Source organism: Phyllostomus hastatus, unplaced genomic scaffold (assembly GCF_019186645.2).
Source record: "Phyllostomus hastatus isolate PE091 unplaced genomic scaffold, TTU_PhHast_1.1 phas_scaffold_200, whole genome shotgun sequence".
NCBI lineage: Eukaryota > Metazoa > Chordata > Mammalia > Chiroptera > Phyllostomidae > Phyllostomus > Phyllostomus hastatus.
In genome coordinates this window covers 2,549,602-2,576,368 of record NW_025334016.1, presented here as the reverse complement: position 1 = coordinate 2,576,368, position 26,767 = coordinate 2,549,602, and the positions used below count along the sequence as shown (strand labels likewise).

The 26,767-nt window shown below is 36.7% G+C and overlaps 1 protein-coding gene across 1 annotated transcript in view; it reads right to left on the bottom strand.

Annotated features, from left to right (window-relative positions):
* The window catches only part of LOC123832753 (cytochrome b-245 heavy chain), a 31,104-nt gene extending 12,501 nt beyond the window's left edge, over window positions 1-18,603 (bottom strand). Inside the window, exons 1-7 of the mRNA XM_045860532.1 lie at window positions 18,478-18,603; window positions 15,652-15,747; window positions 14,175-14,285; window positions 7,688-7,772; window positions 5,757-5,902; window positions 4,638-4,828; window positions 1,419-1,548 (exon numbers count right to left, since the gene is read on the bottom strand). Of these exons, the coding sequence (XP_045716488.1) occupies window positions 1,419-1,548; window positions 4,638-4,828; window positions 5,757-5,902; window positions 7,688-7,772; window positions 14,175-14,285; window positions 15,652-15,747; window positions 18,478-18,522 (804 nt within the window). The 5' untranslated portion in view covers window positions 18,523-18,603. The remainder of the gene's footprint in view (window positions 1-1,418; window positions 1,549-4,637; window positions 4,829-5,756; window positions 5,903-7,687; window positions 7,773-14,174; window positions 14,286-15,651; window positions 15,748-18,477) is intronic.
* Window positions 18,604-26,767: the final 8,164 nt, after the last annotated feature.

Below are 26,767 nucleotides of genomic sequence, written 5' to 3'. Positions count from 1 at the left end.
ACATGTGGTCTTTCTATCAAATTATTTTTTTAAGAAATGTTTTATTGGAAGTTGAGAACACTAGTTTAATACCTGAAGTAGCAAAGAATTTTAGAAGGCAACATCACCTACATGTTCTCTTTTGTAGCCAAAGTTGAAGAATGTCTGCCTTAAAAATCAGTAATGTTCTGCTACTGACCTTTTTTTCATGACACAGGTTTTTAAAATAGTCTGCCATCACCTATTTCCTGGGTGCCACCATAGGGCCCCATTGAATGGAGCCAGGCCTTAGACATTACCTCTAATATCCCCCAAAACCCAGAAGCTCCTTTGAGGTAGATGCCTATTAAGACAGCAGTACTCTGACTCCAGCTGTCTTCGAGGAAATGTGACTTCCCCTAACCTATAACAGAGACCCTGAAATATAGTTCTCTCTTTATCTTTTCTGCTGATGTCTGCATGTAGTGGGGACAGTTTACTGAGGTGTCTGGTTGTTTTCATTAATTTGCAAGGGTGCTTAAATATATTAAGTCCTCAGAGAACATTCTGTGTCTAAAGGAAGAATATGCCTATATTAGTAAAGTAAGAAAAAAGAAAGGAGAAAATGGGATGGGAAGTTTATCTTTATATTATACTGTGCTCGAGGAAAAAATGAATAATTCTGCTCAGAAGTTCTGTACAAATGTTGATTTTTTTGCCCAGTTTTATACCAATAGGGTATAAACAAAATATACTAATGTAATAATGAACAAAGTATACTGCTTGCTATGGGGGAAAATGAACATCACAGGGCCCACATTTTGCTCTGTGGAGCAGAGATATTGAAAATACACAAAATGCAGTTCTTCAGAACTCCCAACAAAAGAAGGTAAATATTTCAACATGTTTTCCTTTATCACCTTGTCACATTCCTGCTCTACAATGCAGTGCCTTTGCATGTTAGTATGAAACTGGCTGTCCAACATCTTTTATGCTTCATTGATGGGATTTCCAGATACCTAAAAGCAATCTTATATGTCACTTCATCAATTTCCTTCCCAGCTCTGAAATCTATACAAAAAGTCTTACTTCCTGGTATCTGAAGAGGCTTCTAGCTCCTTATAGGTGATTATCTGAGCTACTCAACTCAGCTCATGATGGAATGCCTCTGAAAATCATTAACTGGTATTGCTGTGACCTTCACATCCAAAAGAGAAAAGATGGAATTTCTTAAACCCAAAGAGCACTTTCAAAAATGATGCTTTTCTGAGTTTTATATCAGGATGTTCATAAAAGACCCATGAAAAGTTTACTTTTCAAGAAATAATTCTCTACTAAGTTTATTAGAAAAAAGTAGATACTTATAACATTGTAGTTCTATAACACTTACATGTATTTCTTAGACACAGTTTAAAGATTTTGTGAGTGAAACTGTAATAGCAACAATGAATTGTTCATACCATAGGTGGGTTCCCATAGAACTCAGGGACTGGGCACTCCTCTATTTTTCCCCAATCTGAGATTTTATCATGGCATATTTTTATACTGTGCTTCTTCAAACTCTCTGGGGTCTGCCCACGTACAATTCGCCTAGGGAAGAAATATAAATATAGATCATTTAGTAGTAGAAAATTAAACAATTTTTGACATTCTGGGCATATTTTAAGTATTATAATATGGGTCTTGTACTTTTCACTAAAAAGGCATATCTTATTGCTCCCTCCAAATAGATTAAAGAAAGGGAAAGAAAGTATATGATCAACAGTATAAAAAAAATGTGCAGTGGCACAAATAATATTTAAATGTAATTTTATAGAGGAAAAGTTTTGGATAAATACATATTTTCTTAAAGGGAATACTTGTGCTCCTGTTTCTACAATTATTTTCTTTTATAAACAAACAAAAACAGAAAAACTGCAAATCTAACAAGGCAACTGCTTGCCCATACAGTGACTTTGTGCAAATTAGAACAAGATATCCCCTCTGTGGGGACACTCCTACAAGCAAAGGCTTTGGCCGGCAGAAAATGGGTTAATTTTATTCCCCTTATAAAGTTGACATCCCCTGAAAGCATACAGTAGCCATGAGGCCTAGTACAAGTACTTTATTGTTTTGAAATTATCTAAATTAATCCAAAATATTGAGATCAATTTAAGAAGACTTAACTTTGTGGAGATTAAGACATTCTCACAGACATGAATTCTAATGGTTTCTCCCTTGAAGTGCTCAAAGCCCGTTATCTTCCATAAATACTAATTGAATAACTACTAAAACTTAAGACAATGTAGGTTTAGTGGAATAGATGGAGACACAAAGTTGAGTAAGACATGTCCATGACTTCAAGGAACATAGATAGCAAGGTCTTCAGAACATATAATAACAAAAGGTACTGGAGGTCCTTTGTAGAAGTTTATTTGGGGGAACTAAAATTTATTGTGCCACTTGATCTGAGAATATTTTAGTTCAAAGTTATTAACCATCCATTTCTATTCCTAGGTCTTGGGGAAGAGATTACCCTGTATTGAGCATCAGTCATGTGCCAGGCCTGAGAAAAGGCACTGTCTACGAATAATCTCATTTAACCCTCATAATGAGCCTGAAAAGTAAGTATTAGTATTCCCATTTCACATATGAGGAAAACAAGGCTTAGAGACACTAGGTAACTAAAAGCAGAATGATCTGGTGAAAACAGTTCTGGATCCATGCCAGACAGTCTTGGTTTCAAATCCCAGGTTCACCCCTTACTGGTTTGGTGAACTTGAATTTCTTTTGAACCTCGGTTTCTTCAGCTGTGAAATAGGTATACCAGTAATCAATTAGCATGATGCATAACAAATGCCAGACACAAAGTAAGCATCCAACAAATGATAACTATTTAAGTTCTTAATACCCAAGTTCACATGAGGATGATATACTAAAAAAAAAATCTGATTTTCTCCTCTTGTCAATGCCAGGACCAGGAATCAGAAAGCCTGGATTTTAATCCCAGTTCAACTACCACATAGCTATGAGACTGTGAACAATTAGACAACCAGTTTAAGTAGCAGATCCTCCTCAAATGCAGAATTCAGTAAATATATCTCCTCTGCCGGTTCCAAGAGAAATGCATATCTATGAAACTGTACAAATGTACAGTGGTGAAATTACTAAACAAGAGAAGGGGGACATTCATATTTTTTCTCTAGGGTTTTCTGAAACAACCGGATTATGATCAAGCCCCATTTAAAGGTACTCAATTGCATTTTGAAGAGCTGAAGTTTAAGGTAGCTATTCCCTTTGCATAATTAAAAAAATCAATGAAATTCATTACAAAAAAGAAAAATATTCCCCCAAAGCGTATCTTGCAATATGAACAAGATGTTACAAAATGAGGATTGAAATTACAAAAGAGAAAGAGAAATTGTTCATTTAAGATAACCTAGTTATTGAAGTTCTGGTTTTAAGATTCTTTCTTAAGTAATAAAGGCATAATGTGGTTGTTTGGGCACTTCATTTTTAAGGTGTTTTTTAAATGAGAAATAAAATAAAATTATATGTATTTTAAAACTAAAGATACTCAATTGCTTTAGGAGAGTGAAGGGATTCTCTTTTTACACAGAACTTTCAGTGCGTAGAAAGAGTATCTGAAGGGTCAGAGTCAGCAAGTTGATCAAGAATGCACACTGGTTGCCCAATGATGTTCTCCCCACCCTTCCTCTTTTCACACTCACTTGGCCTTGTCTAAGCCAACTTGACTTTGAATAAAGTCATTGAAACTTAAGCATCTACTTCCTTTACCCTTAGTTTTCTGGAGCCCTATTTACATCAGTGGACTTCCCCAAACCTACTTTTGTGTGCAAGTGGGAATCAACTAGGGTGAAACAGTAGATAAAGGAAACCTGGTATTAAACGGGATTCCCAATAAGGCAAACTCTTCCAACCACATGTTCAGGCACTGTGTTTCCAAAGTACTTAATGAGCTCCAATCCTAGCTATGCCACTTACAAACTGGGTGGCTTGCACTACATATTTTACCTATTTTTAGTCTGGTTCAATGTCTACAATTTCCCCAGGAAATGGGGATAGTAAAAGCATCTTTACCTCTTGGGGATTAAAAGAAACATTTCATGTCTATAGCAGGCACCCACTAGAGGTTAGCTCTTACCTTTATTATATGAGAATGCTTGAAGGAAATAACCATGTATTTTTCCTTCTAGGGTTCCCCACAGTGCCTGATATCAGTTCTTATACACAGTAGGCAATCAATAAATGATTAGCTTGAATCAAAACTCATTGAACTACAGAAAATCCTTTCAACTGATTAATCATTAACTCTTTTTGTTTGGGATTTTGTCCAATATATTTGTGATTAAGCCACAGGAAACATCATTGCATACATCCAAGACCATATAAGCACTCTCAACATATTTTACATACTTGCAAAGATACTCAAACTTTGATGTATTTTCAAATTTGCTACAAATAGCAGCTTTATGAATAGCTATTAATTGGGTGTAAGAAACTAAATTGCTGCTGAGTGGTTTCTATCACAATGACCTCTGTTGTCCCCTCATATTCCCTCAGAAAACCAGCTGACCACACACAGTCAAGGAAGTCACTGTGCCTCTAACAGAGCACCATCACACCTAGAAACTGAAGGTGTGACATAAAGTACTTGGCCCTGAAGTTTAAACACTCACTCAGCTCCATGGATGGCGAGACCAATGAAGAAGATCACAAAAAGATGGTGTGTGTACCAAAACACTTCAAAGTAAGACCTCCGGATGGTTTTGGTGGAAGAGGTGATAATTAATATGAGGCATAGTGTGATGACAATTCCAGTAATGCCTGCCAACCGAGTCACAGCCACATACAGGCCTCCTGCAGGATTCTATAAAATACAAATACATAATGACACATTTTGGTAGGCTTTAAAATTTAGGACTAGCTATATATAAAGTGTCCAGAGTATAGGGAAATAGGTATTTTCATTCCTTCTTTACATAATCCTAAATAGCCCTCACAGAGGGATACAGACTTTGAATAGATATTTCTCAATTTCAAAATGTCTTATGTGGTTGAGATGCCATAAATAATATAAATTAATATACTGAAATAGTTCTAAGGGAATATCAAATACAGGAAATCATTCTACAATAAGATGGCCTAAAGGGGGCTCAAGATCTTTCTCCCTTTGATTTGGAAAAGGCCATGGGTGACTGCTACTTCTTTACCTATTAAAAATTTAGTCCCATTCTATCCCCTGTGTCTTCTGGAAAGAAATTTAGATACACAATCTTAGAAGTATACCCAACTTCTGACTATGCCTGGATCCAGAGCAAATTCTTGCTTCCTTAAGCTCCTCCCAGATCATTTAACACAATTCCAGGTCCTATAACAAGCCTTTCTTAACATCGTTCTGAGATCCCCCAGACATCCTCATGGTGTGTGGTCTCCTTTGCTGCAGTAAGTAATAACTCCAACTTTGTTTGACTTTGTATAACTCCAACTTTGTTTGTATGTATTCCTGGCTTTCTGTTGGGCCTTACCATGGGTGAGCTTGAGTTACTCCAGGCTCCACTCATATGCATTCTTACAGGTAAACTTAAGGAACTGAAAAATATCTAATGACCTTCCACACATGGGTTCAGGAATGTGGGAGATACTTTCTCTGTACCCACTTTTTTAGAACCTACAGACTTGTTTCTCTGATAGTCAATTTCTGTTGTTCTGGCCAAGCAAAGTTCTTAACTCAGTAAAATCTAGTCCTCAGTTTCAATGGCCTAGGGAACATAAGAATCAGGGAACAAGAGGCTTACCGGGATTCTCTCACGAGCAAAATTGAGGTAAGTTTCATTAGGCTTATCTCCAATGTCAGACAGTGCTATTGAGTAAGGATCAGAATTGTTGACCCGGGCATTCACACACCACTCCACATTAAATAGATGTGCAATGGTGTGAATTGCTAAAGAGGGCAGAAAAGAAAAACAAAGAGGATGAAGGTATGAACAATTTTATTGTAAGCTGAGTTTGCCTATAGCACCAGACTCCATGATAGGTTACACAGAAACACAGGAATGGGCCAGGACACTGATAAACAAAAACTAGATCTCCAGTACCAGAGAGGCAAGCAATTCTAGTGGGTAAGCTATTCTCTAGTTGTGTGAGTGTAGGCAAATCACTTAACCTCTCTGGCCTTGGTATCCTAATTTGCAAAATGAACGTATTGAACTAAATGATCCTAAAGACCTAACCAAGTTTTAAGATTCTACAAAATAACTTTGGTTTCTGAGGATATTGAGATGCCCTCTCATTGTCTCTCTTCCCCTGATATATTTATGTTCAAACAGAAAGACTCTCATGTAACGTATGCCTTTGGTTGTTCTGTTCACCTGTCTGACATAGCTACAGAGAGAGATGACAATGTTATATTGAACTGATACTAACCAATGGCCATAAAAGTGAATCTTTTTTTAAAAAATAATACATTCTTTACTTAACAAGCAGGATTTACTACGTGCCAAGCAGTGCTTTAAGTGCTTTATAATTACTTAATCCTTATGAGTAAATGATTTGGATAATACTATCATGTTATCTTACAGATGAGGAAGTTGAGACAGATTGCTTTAAAATTTTGTCCAAGGTCATCAAGCTAATAAGTAAAAGGGTTAAGAATCAAATCCAAGCAGTTTGGCCCACAAATCTGTGTTGTTAACCATTATACTATGTTGCTTCCTAACAAGATTTTATGATACATTTCACCTTTGAAACATTTTATTTTCCACATTTCAGAAAGCCTGCATGATCCCAGTTGAACATCTGCAATCTAAGCCTGTTTTACTCAGGCACAAACACCTTAAAGGCAGAGTAAAAATCACTTTTTTTCATTACTGTGTATGTGTGCAATAAATATTAAGTGACCTAGTGGAGATCTGATAAGGGTTCCACATATATCCCTTCCTTTCTGTTTTTTTTTCCTGCAGTGTTTAATTAGGGTATAATTGACTTACATAAGTTTCAGGTTTATAACATAATGATTTGATAGTTGTGTATATTGCAAAAGGATCCATCACCACACATTATTACAGAATTATTTTCTAGTTATAGGAACTTTAAAGAGCTACTCTCTTAGCAACTTTCAAATACAGTATGAAATATAGTTTTATTAACTATAGTTGCCATGCCAGATATAACCCCTCTTGTGCCAAACCACCACCTTAATAGTTGTAATAATAACACTATATATGTATATATATTACATTTAAACACACATATACCTATTTTATGTGTGTGTGTGTGTATATATATAAACAATAATAATAAATAAAGTGTTTAGCTGACAAACTCTATTTTAAGGGGTTGTTATAAGCTGTGTTCCCTCTAAGGTTACTACAAGAAAGTCAGAACTCTACATGTTCAAAGAAGAATTTTTTTAATGCATGAATAAAATCTCTCATATGTGGACTGACAAACATTTTTGATAATAAAAAGAGTGAAAAGAGTTGAAGACACTAGGATTTTATCAGAAGAGCCCAAGATAAAAAAGTATTAATACCCGAAGGAATAAATCCTAATATTGGGATGGTGGAAAGAGGGGTAGTATACAGAACTCATTAAAAATACAACATATCTAATCACCACTTAATATGCTTATGAAAGTTGACCTCTTATTTTTAAAAGTATCTAAGAATAGAGGGAACTCTCTGGTTCCAATTTTTCTTTGCAGTCTCAAATATCTTAATAAACCTACCAGTGTGAAGTGCAATCATCCATGCCACCATTTTATGAAAGGTGAGGTTCCTGTCCAGTTGTCTTCGAATTCTTGTTGAGCAACACTTTGGATTAAGAAAAAAATAATGAAACAGTAATTGTTAATAAGGTTTTCTCTGTTCCAGTCATTAGGTACATAGCACCTTAATTAATTCTTACAACCATCCTAAAAAACTATGCCACTCTACCCATTTGACAGATGAGAAAACTGAGGCTCAGATTAATGCAGTCATCTTCCCAATGTTAAAGGGCCAAGAAATGGGATAGCTGGATTAACCAGTATATTTTATGTCCCCGTACTAGTGACCTAAAAAGTCTCTCCAGAAATCCATTGATTAATTGTATAATATATGAATTTGGATAGAAAACATCTAACCACATAGTTTCTAGTTCAGATTAATTTATTATAAACAGAGGCTATAGAAATTAACAAAGTACTGGCCTGCCCTCAAAGACCTGACAGTCTAATGGGGACACAGACAAGTGAACAGTTCTACAAGTGAATAGTTTTAGAACAACACCCTTATAGGACGTACACTACGGGAGGAGAACAAAATAGTCTATTTGCGTATCTTGATGGAGACAACATCACAATGTACATCATTAACCAAGTAATAACAGCACAAAAAACAATAGGTAATATTTACAAAGAGGTTATGCAAAATGCTGCTTTAATTGTTTTACATGCATTGACTCATTTCATTCTTACACCATTCCTATTAGGGAGGTACCATGATTATCACTATATAACAGGTGAGAAAACAAAGGTATAGAGAGGTTATCTTGCCTTAGGTTACATAGTTAATAAATGGCAGTGCTGGTGTTTAAACTCAGACTGTCTGATGCCATAGATATCAATAGTCTAATACTTCATAACTTATATGATTACTTTGACATTAAAAATAGTATTTTGTTCAATATATTAGTGTAACTGTCTTCACAACATATGTTAAGAAGATGTGGGTTTGAACCTGGACTCAGAACCTGGTTTATAGTTTAATCAGAGCTTTACCCTCCTGAAAACTGGTCAAATGCTCCCTCTGGCTGCTTTGTGCCTGAGACTAGATGTACTGCCATAGAGATTCAGAGAACTTTTAAGGAGAGCTGAGTGAAGTGCCAGCCACCCCCCAAGACCCCCCCCAAAAAAAAACCTTAGGTTTTATAAATACTTAGTTATAAATGTATTCAATTTAAGTATAGGTGTGTTTAATATTTGGCTTACTTATTTTTAATAACATGTTCTGATTTTATAGAAAAGATATAACTGTATGAAAAACTGTGCTTATTCCACTATCTCTCAGTTAACTATATCTAGGGAGGGCAGGCTGCTTAGAACAGGACAGCAGATTCCTAGAACTATAGAAATACTAGCAAGTAAGACATTGAGGATTTCAGAGAAAGGAAACAAGAATTAGCCTTCTGTGACCCAGGCAGGTTACCCATAATCATTAATTCATTTAATACAATAAGCTAAATATTATTGTCCTCATTTTACAGATAACAAAACTAAACCTAACTCTTATATTCCTTGGATCCAAGTCTATTTATCTTTAAGGTTCATGCCTTTTCCACCAAACCAAATGTAAAAACATAGGCATTATTATTCTACCTGTCTGAAAAACCAAAACCAAGGTTTTATGTGTAAGTACTCTATCTGGAAGGTGATCACACAAAACAAGGTTAGGGAAAGTAAGGCTAGGAAAGGAAGGAAACATATAAAGGGTGTGTTATATCAACTATCACTATCATATCATATATCAGTGCACTCTCTGATCAGAAACCATGTAGAACATGCCCCAGAGTTTTGTATTCTGTTTCATTTTTCCTGAGGGGCTAGGAAGCTTGATACTCATCTACCAACTTCCATCACTGGCTGAGGGCTGTACTCAGGGTATCAGCACCCTGGCAATGTAGGCTTGTCCCAGGGGATGGCTGAAAGAAGATCTTCAGGCAAAGAATGTCTGGGGCTTCCAGAAGGCAGTTGCCAATGTACTGGAACTGTCAGTGAGGAGGGAATATGGGTGGGCACCGATGGCACCTGCTACAATGAAGTGACCATCCATGGAGTTCAGCAGTGACTAAGGCTCTCAAAACAAGGGTTTCCTGTTTGAAATCACTTATTTTACATACCTGTTGGTAAAAAAAAAAAGTTGACTATCCTTGTTTTCTTAAATAGCCTCATTGTCTTTTGTATTTATTTCAAGTTCTTGCTGTGTTTTACTACTTTATATTCTCTACAATTCAAATGAAATATTTTTTCCTATTTCCCAATTGTTTCTTAGCGTTCTTGTGGTCATTAGAAGTCTCAGATGATACCCAATAGCATTATATAATCTTTTCTCCTTCAGTGTGAGTGGTACCTGACCTATGAATATGATGGGATGTCACTTTTGTGATTTTCTTGCTTTACAGGGCAAAAGGGACTTCGCAGAGATGAAGTCATCAATTGGCATTATGAGAGATTATCTGGGTGGGCCTGTCTCAATCACAAAAGCCCTTCAAATCTGGGTCTATAGAGTTGGAAGAAGTCAGAGATTAGAGGCTTGAGAGGGGCTTGATGCACTGTTGATGACTTGAAGATGGAGGGGACTATTACCAAGCAAGGACTCATTACTTAATGTGCAAAGAAGTTAATACTATGGCATTGGCTTTTGAGAAAAGGCTTTTATTTTCAAGTCAACTGGCAAGGAGACAGGAGGCAAGGCTCAAATCTGGCTCCCCAGATTTGAACCTCCCCAGGGTTCAGGGTGGAATTTTAAGGAGTTTCAGCACCAGATCTTCTTAGATGATGGACCCTTCACTTCTGTACTCAGGTTCCTGTCAAGTCTTGGTCCTTTGTTTCCATGGTGGGGTTGGGAGAGGGGAGCAGGTAAGGATTCTGAAGTGCTACTTATAAGTGGTGTTCACAAGTGTTACTCATAAGTAGTGTAAACTTTGGTTCCAGGTCTTGTTAGAAACAGGATAGGACCAGTTTGAACTGGATCTGCAGTTACAGGGCCACATGACAAGGAATGCAGGGAATCTAGGATCCAAGAGCAGCCCCTGGATGACCATCAGCAAGTAGACAAGGACCTCAGTCCTATAACTGCAAGGAACTGAGTTTTGGTAACAAGAGTGAGCCTGGAAGAACATTTTTACCCAGAGTTTTCATATGAGAATTCGGCCCACTTAACACCTAGATACCCAACTACTGATGCTGAATGTCTGACCTGCAGAACTGTGAGCTAAAAAATTGGGGTTGTTTTAAGCCATTGAATTTATGGAAATTTATTACACAGTAATAGATAATTAATATAGTCCTTATTGGAGGTTGGAACATAATTGAAGTGCTATGAACAAGAGAATGAAAAAGTAGGGTCAGAAAGCAGCACTGAATTACACTTCAGAAAACAACTGTTGCCGTGAGATATACCTGTGTTGCATCCTGACCCTACCACCTAGGCGTGAGATGTTGAACAATTTACTCAGTTTTCAGTTTCCTTACCTATATACTTATCATAGTTCTTTCCTCTTAGGTCTGTTTCATGGATTCATTGAGAAGTGTTTAATAAATATTTGATTTTATTGCATCATTACTTAACTTCTCATTTAATATGGCTTGACTCCTCAGCTAGAAGGTAAACTTCCTGTCTGCATAGCAATATATAATGTACTTTTTAAAATTCTTTAATAATTATTTATTTAAATGAATTACATTTTCACTATCTTAGAATTTAAGATGATTATTCTAAACCTACAGAGATATATTCATCCACATAGCTACACTTGCCACACTGTTTTCTTTTCTACATCCTGACAAATTATTTTGAAACTCTGGGGATTTCTGTAGGCTAAATCCTATCCTTTCCCATTTTTCTCAACAAAGCAGGCTGAGTCTTTACCCCTGTTTTTCCTGAGGCTGGCCAACCTTTTATCTTTCTTTCTCCAGGAAACCAGAAGGATTATGAAGCAAAGTCTAAATGATTGAAACCGTTAGAAACTGAACAGAAGTTCTGTGGCTGTTTAGTTTGCATAGTGTCCTACTAATGAACCCTTGAAGTTACAATGTCCTTGTCCTTTTTAGCATAGGTTATTCAGCATTCTCAAACATCCATATATATGATGAACTTTCCAAGACCATAATAGCACAATAGAACAGTTTTGAGTTTAGGTGGCATGTAGGAAAGTGAATAGGCTCTGGGGCCACAATGACCTTTGTTTGGATCACAATACTCCCATTTAATTTCATCTTCACCTCACTGGCATGATATGCAGATTTCATGAGGTAAGGTTCATGAAGACTCAATGAGTGACAACTATTACGATTTCCAACATTAGTCACAACATGCTCGCTCACTTTAATCCCTATCAGAAAACTCAGTTTCATTTGGAAAATTTAGATTTTAGGCTGGAAAACCCAGAAGGAGGGATACGCCCCATCTGTAAAAGAATGTTGCTTGCTGCTAGTTTTTAAAAAATATATATATATTCTTTTACATACAGGTCTTTCTGGTTTCAGAGCTAAGCTTCACTGCAATTTGAAGAGAAGCCTCATTTCATCCCTGTCTTTAGAGACTTTCATGAGGATTTTCTCTCCTGGGCCATAGGAAGCCTAAAATCAGCCATTACAGTAGGCACTACTCATGGGGTACAGCAGCTCAATGGCGGTGCAATTTGGGCCTGTGGGGTAATGAGGATTTCCTAATGGGCCATCCTGGTGGAAACACTGCCTATTTCTCAGGGCTTACTTCCTCTAAATACACAGTATCTGAATAGGGAAGTGGGAGGAATAAAAATGGATCATGTCTCTTTAAAAACAAAATGCTACAGAGCATGAACTTCATTTAGCAAATGTTCACTGGGTACCTATGGTATATCAGATATTGTACTTTGCAAGTGGCTCATTAATAAAACTTTTAAGCACATGAAAGTTTACCTCTGTGGTTTCTTGAGTTGAAAAGATTATTTGGAAATCTTTGTAACCAATGTCTACTGTTACTTGTACTCTGCTAATTCTATATTAGTAAATCAAGTGTTGCATTGTTCTTGAAAAAAAATTCCCCTTAGGATCAACGTGAATTTAGTATGACTAGGAAAAGTGAGGTAGATTTCAAAGCAACTTCTCCTTGTTACTGACAGTTTAGGCCACTTCTTTCTTTTCCCAAAATATTCTATAATTGCCAAATTAGGTATTACCTTCTCAGCTATACTTTCAAGGTCCTAGCTTACCAGCAAAGCTCCAGCTTCCACTTAGCCTTATCTTAGGTATCTGTCTTTTACACTACCTACTTTCCAATCAAAATAGATTGCTTGCTGCTCTCTCCTAGAAATTATCTCTACTTAATAGGTCTTTTTTTAAAGCTAGTTAATATTTAAAACATACATTTTATTAAGAGAGAAAGGAGAGGCTACTAGACCCTAATGAGCTAGTGGAAGAGGTCCCACCAAGGTATCAATCCCTAACTTTAGAAGAGCTATTCTGGTGTGGTTAGGAATGGCAGAAAAAATGTCCAAAGGGGAGCCAGAAGTCATGCTTATTCAGGACTTTTAAGAATATTCAGGACTTTTAAAAATCACAATTTCCTGTGCTTTTGCCCATGCCATGTTCTCCAGGTAGAATGTCTTTCTCATTTACATTTCCTGGAGAATTATTTTATCCTTATATATCCATATCTTATGCCACCTTCTCCAAGAAGCCTTTATTCATCCTCTGCCCACCTGACATAACTTCCCTTCCTTTGATTCACTGTAGCTCCTTATTTGTAATGTTTTGTGGAACCCATTTATTTGAGTACCATGTGTAGATACTAAATCCCATGTTTCTCATCTTTGTATGATAATATCAATAGGAAATTTGTATACTATTTTACAGGTTACAAAAGTACTTTCTACATAATATTTTTTCCTTCTAGCATAGTACATTCCAGAGCTCAAGAAATTGTTGAATTGAGGGTGAAAGGAGCCCTGGGCAATTGGAAAGCTCTGAACTCCTCAATTCTTCGGGCCTAACACTTCTTAATCACCTTCATTATAGTGTGACTCATTGCCCATTGGTTCCATTTGCTTGGGATGTTATACACAAAAGAGATTTTCTCTGACTTAAAATTTTTGAAAAACACAGTACTGTAAGATTAATTTCCAAATTTCATGTCAGTTTCATAAAGCCCTGTTTATATACATATATACATATTACATTTTGTATGTCTGTGTGTATGCATGCACATGGGCTTTATTATTGTTATTAAGGTATAGATTGATTGGTTGTTCTTTTTCTAATGTCTGTTTCAGGTTAAATGGTTGTCCCAGGGAGCCTGATCAACAAGTTATATAGATGCAAACTACAGAATCAAGCATGGCTTGGCTCATGAATATTCTACAGATGCTGAAATCCTCACAAATCATTTGTTTTCTTTTTCTAAGAAAGGACAATTAGCTTGATGGCCTTTCAAACTTTGAGGAACTCAAATTTTGAAAATGTTTGTTCTTACCGCACTGGAACCCCTGAGGAAGGAGAGCAGATTTCGACATACTGGCAACAGTATCAGCATGCAGTTGAAATTCAGGCAGGCTGCAGGGGCCCTGGCCAATGCCAGGGCTCGCTAGAAGAGGCAGAAGAGGGAGGAGGGTGATGTCTGTCAGCACAGAACTCTTCACCCAGTTCCCCAAGGTTCTCAACATAAGGCCCACACACCAGAGACATCAAGTTGTCTGGAAAGGAAGGTCCTTCTGAGCCAAGGGTTTATACCTTGGGGCCTGCTGGGATGTTCTGTTTTAATCTAGGCTTTACCCCCAACCCCAACATTTTTAATGAAAATTTTCAAACATAAAGAGAATTTTAAATCATTTCATATTGAATATTATTTATCCATCTCCCCGCTTCCATCTTTTACATTTTACTATGCTTGCTTTATCCCATATCTACCCATCTATCCATCAATCTACCCATCACTCTGTCCATCCATCAACATATCTTACTTTTGATGCACTTCAGAGTAAACTGCAGACATCAGTTTGCTTCCCCCTAAATACTTAATCATGCATATCATTAACCCCAGTTCAGTATAAAAGCTGGGGTTTTCAAAGAAAGTTTTCTTAGCACTTAAACCTAAGTTGGTATGCTATAATGCTTTTGGTATTATAATTGTTCCTTGAAATACCTAAGGAAGTTGCATATTTTGGAGAGTAAATACAATGGGAAATCATCCTTCTCAGCATGAACCTGAATAGGTTAACAACAACCATAATAATATAACATAATGATATAATTTTTTATACATATAATTTATACTACAGTTATAATTAGTATTATTATTAAGTAATGAATGCATGGTTTCAGCATGATGTAGCAAATAATATCCTCTGAGGGTAGCTATAGTTGTAATTATTTTCACCTGTGATGAAAAAGAGACCTGGGAGTTCATCAAAACTGAGAATGACTAACGTACTCAAGGGAAGTCGGGGACCTTCACTCTGCTAGCCTAATCAATGAATATAACTCTTGGGAAAATCCCTCAAAGGCTCCATCTATAGGAAGAGGCTTATTTCCTGAAAATCATTTCATAACATGCCACCAGGAGCAGGGTTCTCACTGCACAAAAGTGGTAGTAATCAGATGATTTAGAGAATGTGAAAAGTCTCACTTGTCCTAACTGCATCACACCTGGATACAACCCTCCAACCTACCCTCTAATTCCAGAGCCAGTATTAGACTTCTCCTTTAAGCTAAATGCTTATCCAGTGCTTTTTGGGAGGGAAGGGGTACTGCTGGAACCCCTGCCATACTTTTGCTTTCCCACACTAGAAGACCTAAAGACTCATCTGGGGGTTGCAATGAAGAGAATGAGACTGATGGCACTATTTAGGTTGGTCAGAATATTTACTGAAAATGCTAAAAGGAATATGAGCATGAATATTTGATTAAAATATGAGCCAGTCAATATTGCATGAGGTGGAACTTATACTTACCCCAAGAAGATCTCGGGTGTAACGGAACTTGTCTGGCTCACTATAAACCCGGTAGTACCAGACAAAGAGGAAGATGTTCAACCCCAGCCATACCAGCTGCAGAAACAGAAAGAGTTGCATGAAGTTTTCACATTTCAACAGCTATATTTCACACAAGACTGGTGTCAGACCAGGCTTAGGACTTCCCCAAGTCCAGTCTTTGAAACAGGTGGTTACAAAGATGGGTGTAACCATCTTAGAGCCAGCTCTTTCCTAGAGCAGTGACACTACTCTGTAATTGACCTTTACATCCTGTGTCATTCCACAGGATTGTTTTACTACTTGGCCACTATTCCAAGTTACTATTAGTCTATCTCCCCTTCTTTCTTTCTCCTCCTCTTTTTTCTTAATGTTATATAGATGATAGCATGTGACTCTTCTTAAAAAGAGAAGGAAAAGGAATATGTTGTTATGTTGTCCTCCATACCAGTCCTGCCACCAGGAGCATGACAAGGGTAAGAAATAGAGAAGTACCTTCTTTTGAAAGAGAGACTGTTCTCAAGTGTCTACAGACATTTAATAGCTTCAAAGCACAGTTAAGAAAAGATTAGTATGGAGCTGAAGGTAGAGGACTGGGCAGTGTCACCGATTGATGTAGTCAGTGCTTCAGATTAAATGAGCACTCACAATCTAGAAAGGTCTATTTTTAAAAAATCTCCTAAAAAGAGAAGGAAAAGGAATATGTTGTTATGTTGTCCTCCATACCAGTAAGACTCCATGTTCTACTCTCACAGGTGCCAATCAACTCTCTCCACCACACCACCCAACCATAGCTAGTGGGAGTCTCATCAGCTAAAATGTCAAGCCTTTAATTCAGAGATTTTCAACCGGTGTGGCTCAAGAATTTTTAAAACATGCAATACTTGACTATTTAGTCAGGGGCATTGACCTCTTTTCACTTAGATTATCAAATAAAAAGACAACAGCCCTGGCTGGTGTGGCTCAGTGGATTGAGCACCAGCCTGCCAACCAAAAGGTCTCCAGTTCAATTCCCAGTCAGGGCACTTGCCTGAGTTGTGGGCCAGGTCCCCAGTAGGGGGCACATGAAAGACAACCACACACTGATTTTTCTCTCCCTCTCTCTTGCCCTTCCCCTTTCTCTAAAAATAAATAAATAATATACTTAAAAAAAACTTTAAAAAAAGACAACAGCCAATACAATAGCCATCCAGTGTGAATGAATCAAAATTATACCTTTTTTGTCATATTGGCAAAAAAAAAGCATAATATATTTATGGGCATGCCGCAGAATTACAGTGATTAGCTTATGTGGGCCATGAAATGAAAAAGGTTAAAAATTGCTGCTTTAGTTCTATTTGGGAACTTTTGCTTACCGTTTGAAGGAGTGTTACTGAGCTTGAATGAGGATGTGAGGGGCAGGAGATTTTTTAAAAATAGACCTTTCTAAATTGTGAGTGCTCATTTAATCTGAAGCACTGACTACATCAATCGGTGACACTGCCCAGTCCTCTACCTTCAGCTCCATACTAATCTTTTCTTAACTGTGCTTTGAAGCTATTAAATGTCTGTAGACACTTGAGAACAGTCTCTCTTTCAAAAGAAGGTACTTCTCTATTTCTTACCCTTGTCATTCTTACTTTTGCTTTTCAAGCTGTGCCTTCACTTCCAAGTATGTGAGTGTATAATTTAGGAGGAAGCCATTTCCTGGGGAAAAATTGTGGTAAAATCTAAAAGTATAATTTGAACTTGTTTTCTGTAGGAGCAACCTGTGCGTAAAATGGTGATAACTCAAGTTAACAGCTCTAAGTCCTCAGAAGAATTCTATATACATTAGAATGTTGGCTTGGTATATTTTTAAAATGACAAAATATGTGCTGTTTCAAATATATCCTTCCACTAATTTCTCTCTATCTAGAAAACTTGAAGACTCAATATTTATTTCATGATAAATTCTTTCAAAAGTTCAATTTATGAATTCTCTTTAACATCTATATAATGCTCCCATTAGATATTTGGAAAGGCCAGTTATAAGTCACATTTCTATCTTCCCAATTGTCCATGATTGCTTTGCTGAGAGCAGCATCATAAAATTATTGTTGATCTTTGTTATGTTAAAAACTAAAGAAATCAAGTCATCTATTTGAAAATTAGCTATATCTTTACTTACAAAAATTGTTTCTAAAGATAAATTAAATTGATTTATATATAGTCATATATAATATCTATTAATATACACTATATATGAGTCTAGATACCTAATTTCAATTCTTTTCCCTTGAATTTTTATAAACCTTATAAAAACTCAATTTACCTCAGAGATAAGAAAGTACTTTAAAACAAAAAAAATGAGAATGTCAATCATTTTTGTATAATTACCAAAATAAAGGTTAATTTCTTACACATGCAGTAGTGTTGTGCTGGTTATTTGGAAAATCATATAAAATTTCAATTGCACATTTTTAAAGTGGTATAAACACATAAAAAGTAGAAATTTGTCTTGGAGTAAACATTAGTAAACAACTCAGACTCAGTGATCATTAGCATGAAATATCTTCTGCTCCTTTTGTGAAATGCTGGATAATTTAGTACTCCTGAAATTCAAGAAATAAACCAAGTGAAAGCCCATAGTTACATTCTTTCCAAAAGTCAGTTCGGAAGAATGGACTTAGTTGGCTCACAAATGAATGCATGTTAACACAGTAAATCAGTTTCAATAAATATTATCAAAGAAATAAAATGAACAAACAAGAAAGTTTTGCTCTATTTTAGTTCCCAAGAACCTAGACATGTCAGATAATTCAAAATGTATCTTGCATGGGTACTTACAATGACAAAGATGGAGAGTCCCTCATTCACAGCCCAGTTCCCCATGGTGGCAAAGGTTTACTGTCTCGTGTCTGCCTCTCTTTTCTGCTTTGCTTCTTCTGCCCATGAGGAAATGAAAACAGCCCCTTGAGGCAATCTGTTTCCTTTTATACTATCAGAAATTAGCTAATCATTGGTCAACTGAAAAGCTTGTTTTCATAAAAAAAAATTCAACCATTGAATCACAAAAAAATTACAGAAAAAGAGTCTGTAATGATCTAATCACAACTAAATACAGTGGGAAATAAATGAAACTTATTTCTACCACAGAGAGACAAATAACAGTGTAATTCATGGGATATATTTACACATTGCATTAACTTTTTGACTAATCTGTTATGAATTAGAAATCTTTTCAAAAAGTCACCCAAGTAGACATGTCTTCATGCTGGGTGAAAAACATTGAATAGGTGTGATATATTTTGACAGGCTGGAGCAGCATTTTCAGTTGTGTTGAGAAGATAATAACAATAATGATTGTCAATATTTATAGAATACTTACATTGTGCTAATTTTCTAAGATATGTATGTGTATATGTACACACATATACATATAGAGGCACACATATATATGTGTATATTGATATACACAAAGACACACATATGTAAATTCAGTATGTGTAATTCATTTGATTATAACAATTCAACCTATATAATGTAGGTTCTATTATTATGATTATATTTCCAGATGAAGGACCTGAGACTCAGAGCAGTTAGTTGGCAAAAGTTGTGCAGTTTAAAAATAGTGGAGGTAGGATTTGAATCACAAGGAATTTGGATATAATTTTAACCATGTAACCAGAATGAAAGCCTGACTGTGTCAACCCCATCCAAAATCACTCCAAATACAAGAACAGGAAATGAGAATACAACAAATATACCAAAAATGTTAAGATGATTATATTATTTCCAGGCAAATATGACATCCTCTAAGCCAGGTATGTAAACAGGGTCAGAACAAAAGTAGGTCAGATACGGTAGATGCCAAAACCCAGATTTAGCATTTTTCCTGACTACTACCCAGTCTTCAGAGCATGAAAGGAATGGATGGCAGGATGGCAACCCCACTATGAGATCAAACTTGACTAATTGCACAAGGGTGGTTGTACAACAGCTATACTTACTAGAGAGGTAAAGGACAAAATTGGAGGAACAAAAGGGAATAAGAGAAGTAAAAAAGAGAACAAGAGGCATGAACTCTTTTGGTTGTTGTCTATGAACAACTTGAGACAGCCTTCAGAATCATGCCAATTAGTAAAGTAATATTATTTTTCATTTTTTAGAATTTATTTTTATTTTATTATTTTAATTTTATTTTAATTTAATCTGTATTGTATTTTTTCATTACCTTTTAGTCCCCTTATACCCCTCTCCCTTCACAATCACCACAATGTTGTCCATGTCCATGAGTCCTTTTTCCTTTTGCTCAATCCCTCTACCTCCTCACCTCTACCCTCCCTTAGCTGTCATCTGCTCTCTGCCTATGAGGCTGTCTCTATTTTCCTTGTTAGTTCATTTTGTTTGTTAGATTCCACATATGAGTGAAATCATATGGTATTTGTTTTTCTCAGACTGGTTTATTTCACTTAGTATAATGTTCTCCAGGTCCATTCATGCTGTCACAAAGGGTAAGGTTTCCTCCTTTTTTTACAGCCAAGTAGTATACCATTGTGTAAATGTCCTATAGTTGTTTTATCCACTCATCTACTGATGGACACTTGGGCTGCTTCCATATCTTGGTAATTGTAAATAATGCTGCAATGAATGTAAGAATGCTTATGTTCTTACAAATTAGTGTTTTGAGTTTCTTCAGATATAGTCACAGAGGTGGGATATCTGGGTCATAAGGCAGTTCCATTTTTAATTTTTTGAGGTTTCTCCATACTGCTTTCCACAGTGGCTGCATCAGTCTGCATTCCCACCAATAGCACAAAAGTGTTCCCCTTTCTCCACATCCTCGCCAACTCTTGTTGTTTGTTGATGATAGCCATTGTGACAGGTGTGAGATGGTATTTCATACTCAACTGTGACCTTCTCCATTGCTCTTAGATAATATGTAACCCACATTAAGGACCATTGGCTTCATGGTTCCATTCTACAGATGAATTCAAAAAAACACAGACAGTTAAAACCTGTGCCAGTTATTTGTGTCTGCTTTGAGATCTATTCCCCACCCTTTCCTTGCTCTGCTCTGTTTCAGAGAGAATTGTATTTGCCAGGTGCCTAAGTCTCTGGCTTCTAGTATGTTCAGCCCAAGTGGAGGATGAGGAGCAGAAAAGGAGCCAGAATGTTCCTTCCCCTGGCTTTCTGCTTCAAGTGACATCCTTGGAGTGGCTGCATTTTCACTGAGGCTCCAGCTCCCACCAGTTAGCCTTTGTCTCTGTAGCACAAGCTCCTGCTGGCCACTGTCTTTGTAGTTCTAGCTCCTGTCAGATGGTACTGGCTTCTGGGATTGAACAAGATTGTAACCACTTCCTGTAGTCATTAATATTTATATTGCCTCTACACCCATGTTGGGATTTTTCACTTTCCCATCAACCACATAACAATTTCTCGCATGAAATTCCCTGTGTTGAAATACGGTGGCTTCTGTTTTCTGACTGCACTTTGTTTGAAACAAAAAGTAATTCAGATATGTACTCATATTCTCATATAATTAAAGAAGTGAGGCATATATGGCTAATGAGTAATAAAATACCTTAAAAATCTGTTCTCTGTATCTAGGGCACTCTCAAACTCTTTCATAGGGAAGGCTAGTGCTCCACCGAGCTTTGAAACTTATCGAAGTCTTCTCTCTAACTTTCTCCCTTTTCTCTTTCCCAGACTACTGGTCTATCTTCTCTTATCCCATCTACATCTTCAAGTCCCCCCCCCCCAACATTTCTTCATCCACCTCCTTTGACCTGTGCTTTGTTGGAGAGGCAATGGAATGGGGACTGTCAATATTTGCATACTAGGAAATAATGTTTCTTGTTTCACGTAAAACTATTTCAGAACATTTTCCAACTCCCTTCTCCTCCACAATTTGAGAATTTTTTTTTAAATCAGAATAGTTTCCCTGGGTAATCAGTCATTCTCTCCCATTGCTTCTTTTCCTTTCTTTATAAAAGTAATCACAGGTTTGTGAGTAGAGATTTCTTGAGAGCCTTAAGAACCTCAATCAGTTTCACAGCTGGAGGAAGAAAGATCAGTTGCAATGAAGAGTAAAATCTTTCTTTTATAGAAAGTGACTTCCATTTTGAGAACAGTGTTCTAGTAAATTGTAATATGTACTGCTGTTGAAAAGACAGGTAGAGAGTTTGCTAAAAGCAACAGGTATTGATTGACTGGTATTGACTGGACATGGAGAGTGAAGAAAATTGAACTTCTGTGGATTAGCTAAATGATTTATCTTCCCTGACATTTTGCCTTCCATTGGTTCCTAAGTGGTTACTGTTAAGCTAGATTGTGATGAATGCCACAATCTAGGTGGCAGTAATGACCAACAACCTCTGGCTTGTGACTAAAATCCTAAACACCTCTGCTTGAGAAAAAAAAGGGAGAAGCAAACAAAAGTCCCCAGGAAATTCCCTGACTTTGCATCTTGAATATAATTCCATCTTGATTTCTCAAATGGAATTCCATGCAGCAGAAAGAAAGAAGGAGCTCCTACCCTTTGCAACAGCATGGATGGAACTGCAAAGCATTATGCTAAGTGAAATAAGCCAGGCAGTGAAAGACAAATATCATATGATCTCATCTTTAACAGGAACCTAATCAACAAAACAAACAAGCAAAATATAACCAAAGACACTGAAATTGAGGGCAGGCTGACAGTGATCAGAGGGGAGAGGGGACAGAATTTCAGGGGAAAAGGGTGAAGGGTCTGCAGGAGCAATTATAGAGGACACATGGACAATAACGGGGGGGTCGGAGGTGGGAGGGAGGTGGGGATGACTGGGGGGTTGGGGTGGAGGGAAAAGGCAGAAAACTGTACTTGAACAATTAAAAATGTGAAAAACTTAATTTTAAAAAATAAAACAACAACAAGAACAAAAAAATTAGGCTCCTAATTTATTCCAAGAAAGATATGTGGAGTTGCTGAAGAAAGAGAGGTGTGTTGCTACAACAAATTTCCAATGAGTCTTATTCTCGGTGATGAGAAAAACTAGATTTCTGTTCCTTTTTTCTCTGCTACACATGCTGTTCTTTCCAGAACTGCCATGCTGCCACTCTATATGCTTCTATGAGTTATGTGGGCCCACTTTCCTAGCATAAGGGTGACCAATGAAAAGATTTCATCCGCCTGGACACAGTGATTGTACCAGGAGTGGGCACTTGATCTAAACAAGGTCAAATAGGTTCCTGTTAAAGGTGAGATCATATGGTATTTGTCTTTCACTGCCTGGCTTATTTCGCTTAGCATAATGCTCTCCAGTTCCATCCATGCTATTGCAAAGGGTAGGAACTCCTCCTTTCTTTCTGCTGTGTAGTATTCCATTGTGTAAATGTACCATAGTTTTTTGATCCATTCATTTACTGATGGGCATCTAGGTTGCTTCCAACACTTGGCTATTATAAATTGTGCTGCTAGGAACCTAAACAACAAAACAAAGAAACAAGCAAAATATAACCAAAGACACTGAAATAAAGAACAGACTGACAGAGTTCAGAGGGGAGAGGAGAGGGAATTTCAGGGGAATTTCAGGGGAATTTCAGGGGAATTTCAGGGGAAAAGGGGAAGGGTTTTCAGGAACGAGTATAAAGGACGCATGGATAAAAACTAGGGGTGGGTGGAAATGGGAGGGAGGAGGGGAGGGCTGGGTGGGTGGGTTGGGATGGGAGTAAAAGATAGAAAATTGTACTGCAACAACAATTAAAATAAAATTTAAAAAATAAAAAAATAAACAAGGTCAATTAGAGTTATTTGATTGAGGAGTGAGTCATTAGGGATGCTGAAGCCTTTCTCTCTTTGTCAGTGATGTATGCCTGCTGCTGTCATAGATCCTTGTCTACTTCAATCCAGAGCTGAGATTTGAATCTGGGCAGTCTAATGTATTGCCACTTATTTGAACCATCAGAACTATTTTGTAAAGCTGGGGCTTCACTGTAAATAATAAAATCATTTCATAGTATGGGCTGAGGTTCCCAAGGCCCCTAAATTGAATTTAAAGTCTGCTATCTTGCTGTTGGTTTGCAATACATTACATAATTGTTCCCCACAAGACTAATCCGAAGAGCACTTACTTGATTTCCAGTCTCCTTCTGACAGCCTAGGTTTTGCTGACAGTTTCCTGCCATGACCATATGCATGCAGAACTAGTTCAGCCCAAGAAGCCTTAAGAACATTGTTGAGCAATAAGTGTGACGTCCCTACAACAAGCTTCTGCATATTTTGCCTGGACCTGAAGGAAAAAAATCTTTGTCTGTGTCTCCTCCATCACTTTTCCTCACCCCAGGATCTATCTGAACTCTCATAGTCCACCTTGGGCAGTTAGCAAAGTCTCATCCTTGTGAAGACATTAATCAGTAATTTAAGTGGTAGACAGGTGAGAGAATCAAGTGTCAGCTTCTCCAGGAATGCTGGCCTTGTAATAGGATTCTCTCTAAAAGAAAAGGCATATTCATTTCACATGACTCTGAGGTGTAGCTCCCAGGAGCTTTCAGAAAATAGTGTTTGGCCTAACAAAACTAATAAGGTCTGATTGCTCGCCAGTGAGAAAGTGAAGGTGTTTCATATAACCACATGTAGTCTCATGCAAACATGCAAAGTATCTGTTAACATACATAACCACAGTATAACTATAGAAATTAGAAAATATAGCATGTGTACCATATTATTAACTAATCTACAATTCATATTCAGAGTTTACCAACTATCCCAATAACACCCTCTTCGCAATTTTGTGTCTCTGCTCCAGGGCCCCATCTAAGATCATGCATGGAATCCAGTTGTCATCTATCTCTGGTCTCCTCTAACCAGGACCAGCTCTTCAGCCTTTATCTTCTTTCATGACTGTGTCATGTTTGAAGAACATAAACTAGTTGTTTTGTAGACTGTTCCTCATTTGGTATGATACTTGTTCATTACTAGGTTTAGTTTATCCTTTTTTGGCAGAAATATCTTAGAAGTTATTATGTCCTCAGCACATCATTTCAGGAAGCACGTGATGTTGGTTTGTCACATTACTGGTGATGGCCTTGTTCTTAAGATATATACCTAGAAGCATGTAAGAATGAATTAAAGTATCTTCTTCTCAAATGATTCAAAAAGAATTATAATATAAACATGATAAAATTTTAATAGTTGATAAATCTGGTGAATAGCACACTAGATTTTTTTGTACTATCCTGATAACTCTTCTGCATGTTTGAAATTATTTTAAAATAATAAAGCTCTATAAGCTGCTTCAAATATAAAATTGATTTATCTATTGTGTATATTCATTTAATAGATTATGAAAGGCCTTTTACTTACAGTTTTTTTCTAGTCTTACAGAATTCATTACTATAATAATGTTTTGTTTTTATCCATGTAACTATAAACATTTATTTCTTGACATCTCAGTAAACTTGATGTATAGTTGATGGGATTTTGTTATAACATTCTTTGCCTACTCATCTGTCCAGCATCTTATTATCCTTACTACTGTGAACATTGTTTGGAAATCCATCCCATGGAAAGAATAAACACATTTATTTCACAGCTAAAAAAATCTGATATATTAGAAGCTGTCTTCATTGTGTACAGTTTACTTTGGGAATTGAGGACAGACTTAGTTTTGGGGAGATGTTGTTCTTTTGTTAGGGAAGACACTTTGATGTGCTTCTTGATAATTTAAAGTCACTGCCTGGTCTGGGGGGTTAGAGGTTGAGTTAGAGAAAAGCTAAACTGCTGAGTACAATAAAATGAAATGATGTTGTCCTTGGGTGGAGAAACTTACAGTATTACCCAATTTGAGACTTGCACTGGACATTGTGGAAGAAAATGTGGTAGATAGGAGCGGTTCTCATAGAGATGAGGAATAAGCCCCAGAATAAGACAGAATGTCTGGCTCAAAAGAGGACATGGCCAATAAGGGACTTACCCATTAATGGTGATGATTTTAGAGAACAGGGAGGCACACTAATGATTTCTGGTTCTCCTTCTTTCTATATTGTAATTCCTTTGCATTGTTTGTATGTCTTCACTAAAGCTGATTAACCAGCACAACACAGCATCAGCCTTGAATTGATGGTCATTCTTGGGGGATAAGACAGAAGCTGGCCAGGTGGTGAAATAGACTAGAAGGTATTCACGAAAAGATATTGGATTTCCAGGCATTCTCTGGGTTTTGAGTTGTAGTGATTTGAATAATAAAGGGAAGAAAACTGCAGAGCCCAGAAGAACTTGATTATATACAGGAAAGCAGAGTTCAGTTGCCACATATGGATCACATGGAATAAATGGTAAAAAAAATATGTTGCAATAGTTTATTCAAGTCCAAAATGTGTGCCTAACTTTTAGTGCAATAATCATAAGGCAAATAATGATTTAGCAAAGAAAAGTCACTCAATGAAGATGAAGTGGATCAAGAATGGAATTTTCCTATGTGCATACTTTCAAACTTTGCTAATTTAAGGATGATGTGCAGAAAAAAAAAACATAATATTTACTTTAATGTAATGAGATTAGTAATTTATGGTCATTTGTGAGATACTGAACTGCTTTCTTGAGACTGAGATCTCAGTAATTAAAGGAGTCTAAGAAACTCAACCAATAAGGGTTCAAATGAATCATAAGGTTTTATTTTCTCACTGATGTAGGGAGACATTGGTGCACACTGAACTTGAAACTACGGCTAAAAATGTGAATATTGCTGTCAGTTCAAGGAAGTGAAGATATTCAGATACAATTCTTTTATATAATTCACAGACAACATTCATTTCCACTATTAAACTTCCCTAGGATCAATGGATTAATAATTTTGAACAAAGGCAAACATTTTGGTGGAAATGAAATCATAATTTTTAAAAAGATCTTTAAAAATAAGAAAAGATTAGATGGCTATAAGAGACATTTAAAATTTCTTCATTTTCTTTTGAAATTTAACGACCTATATCCATACATATACAGTACAATTAAATTATTAGTTCTGTCAGTGTGATTCAGTTTTAAAAGTACTGATTTAGCTTAAAAATGAAACATGCTCATTAAAAATGGCAGTGTCCATACAACTATAGATGCTAAAACTCTCATAAAATGTCTGGCAATGTGGCCCAATGATGAGAA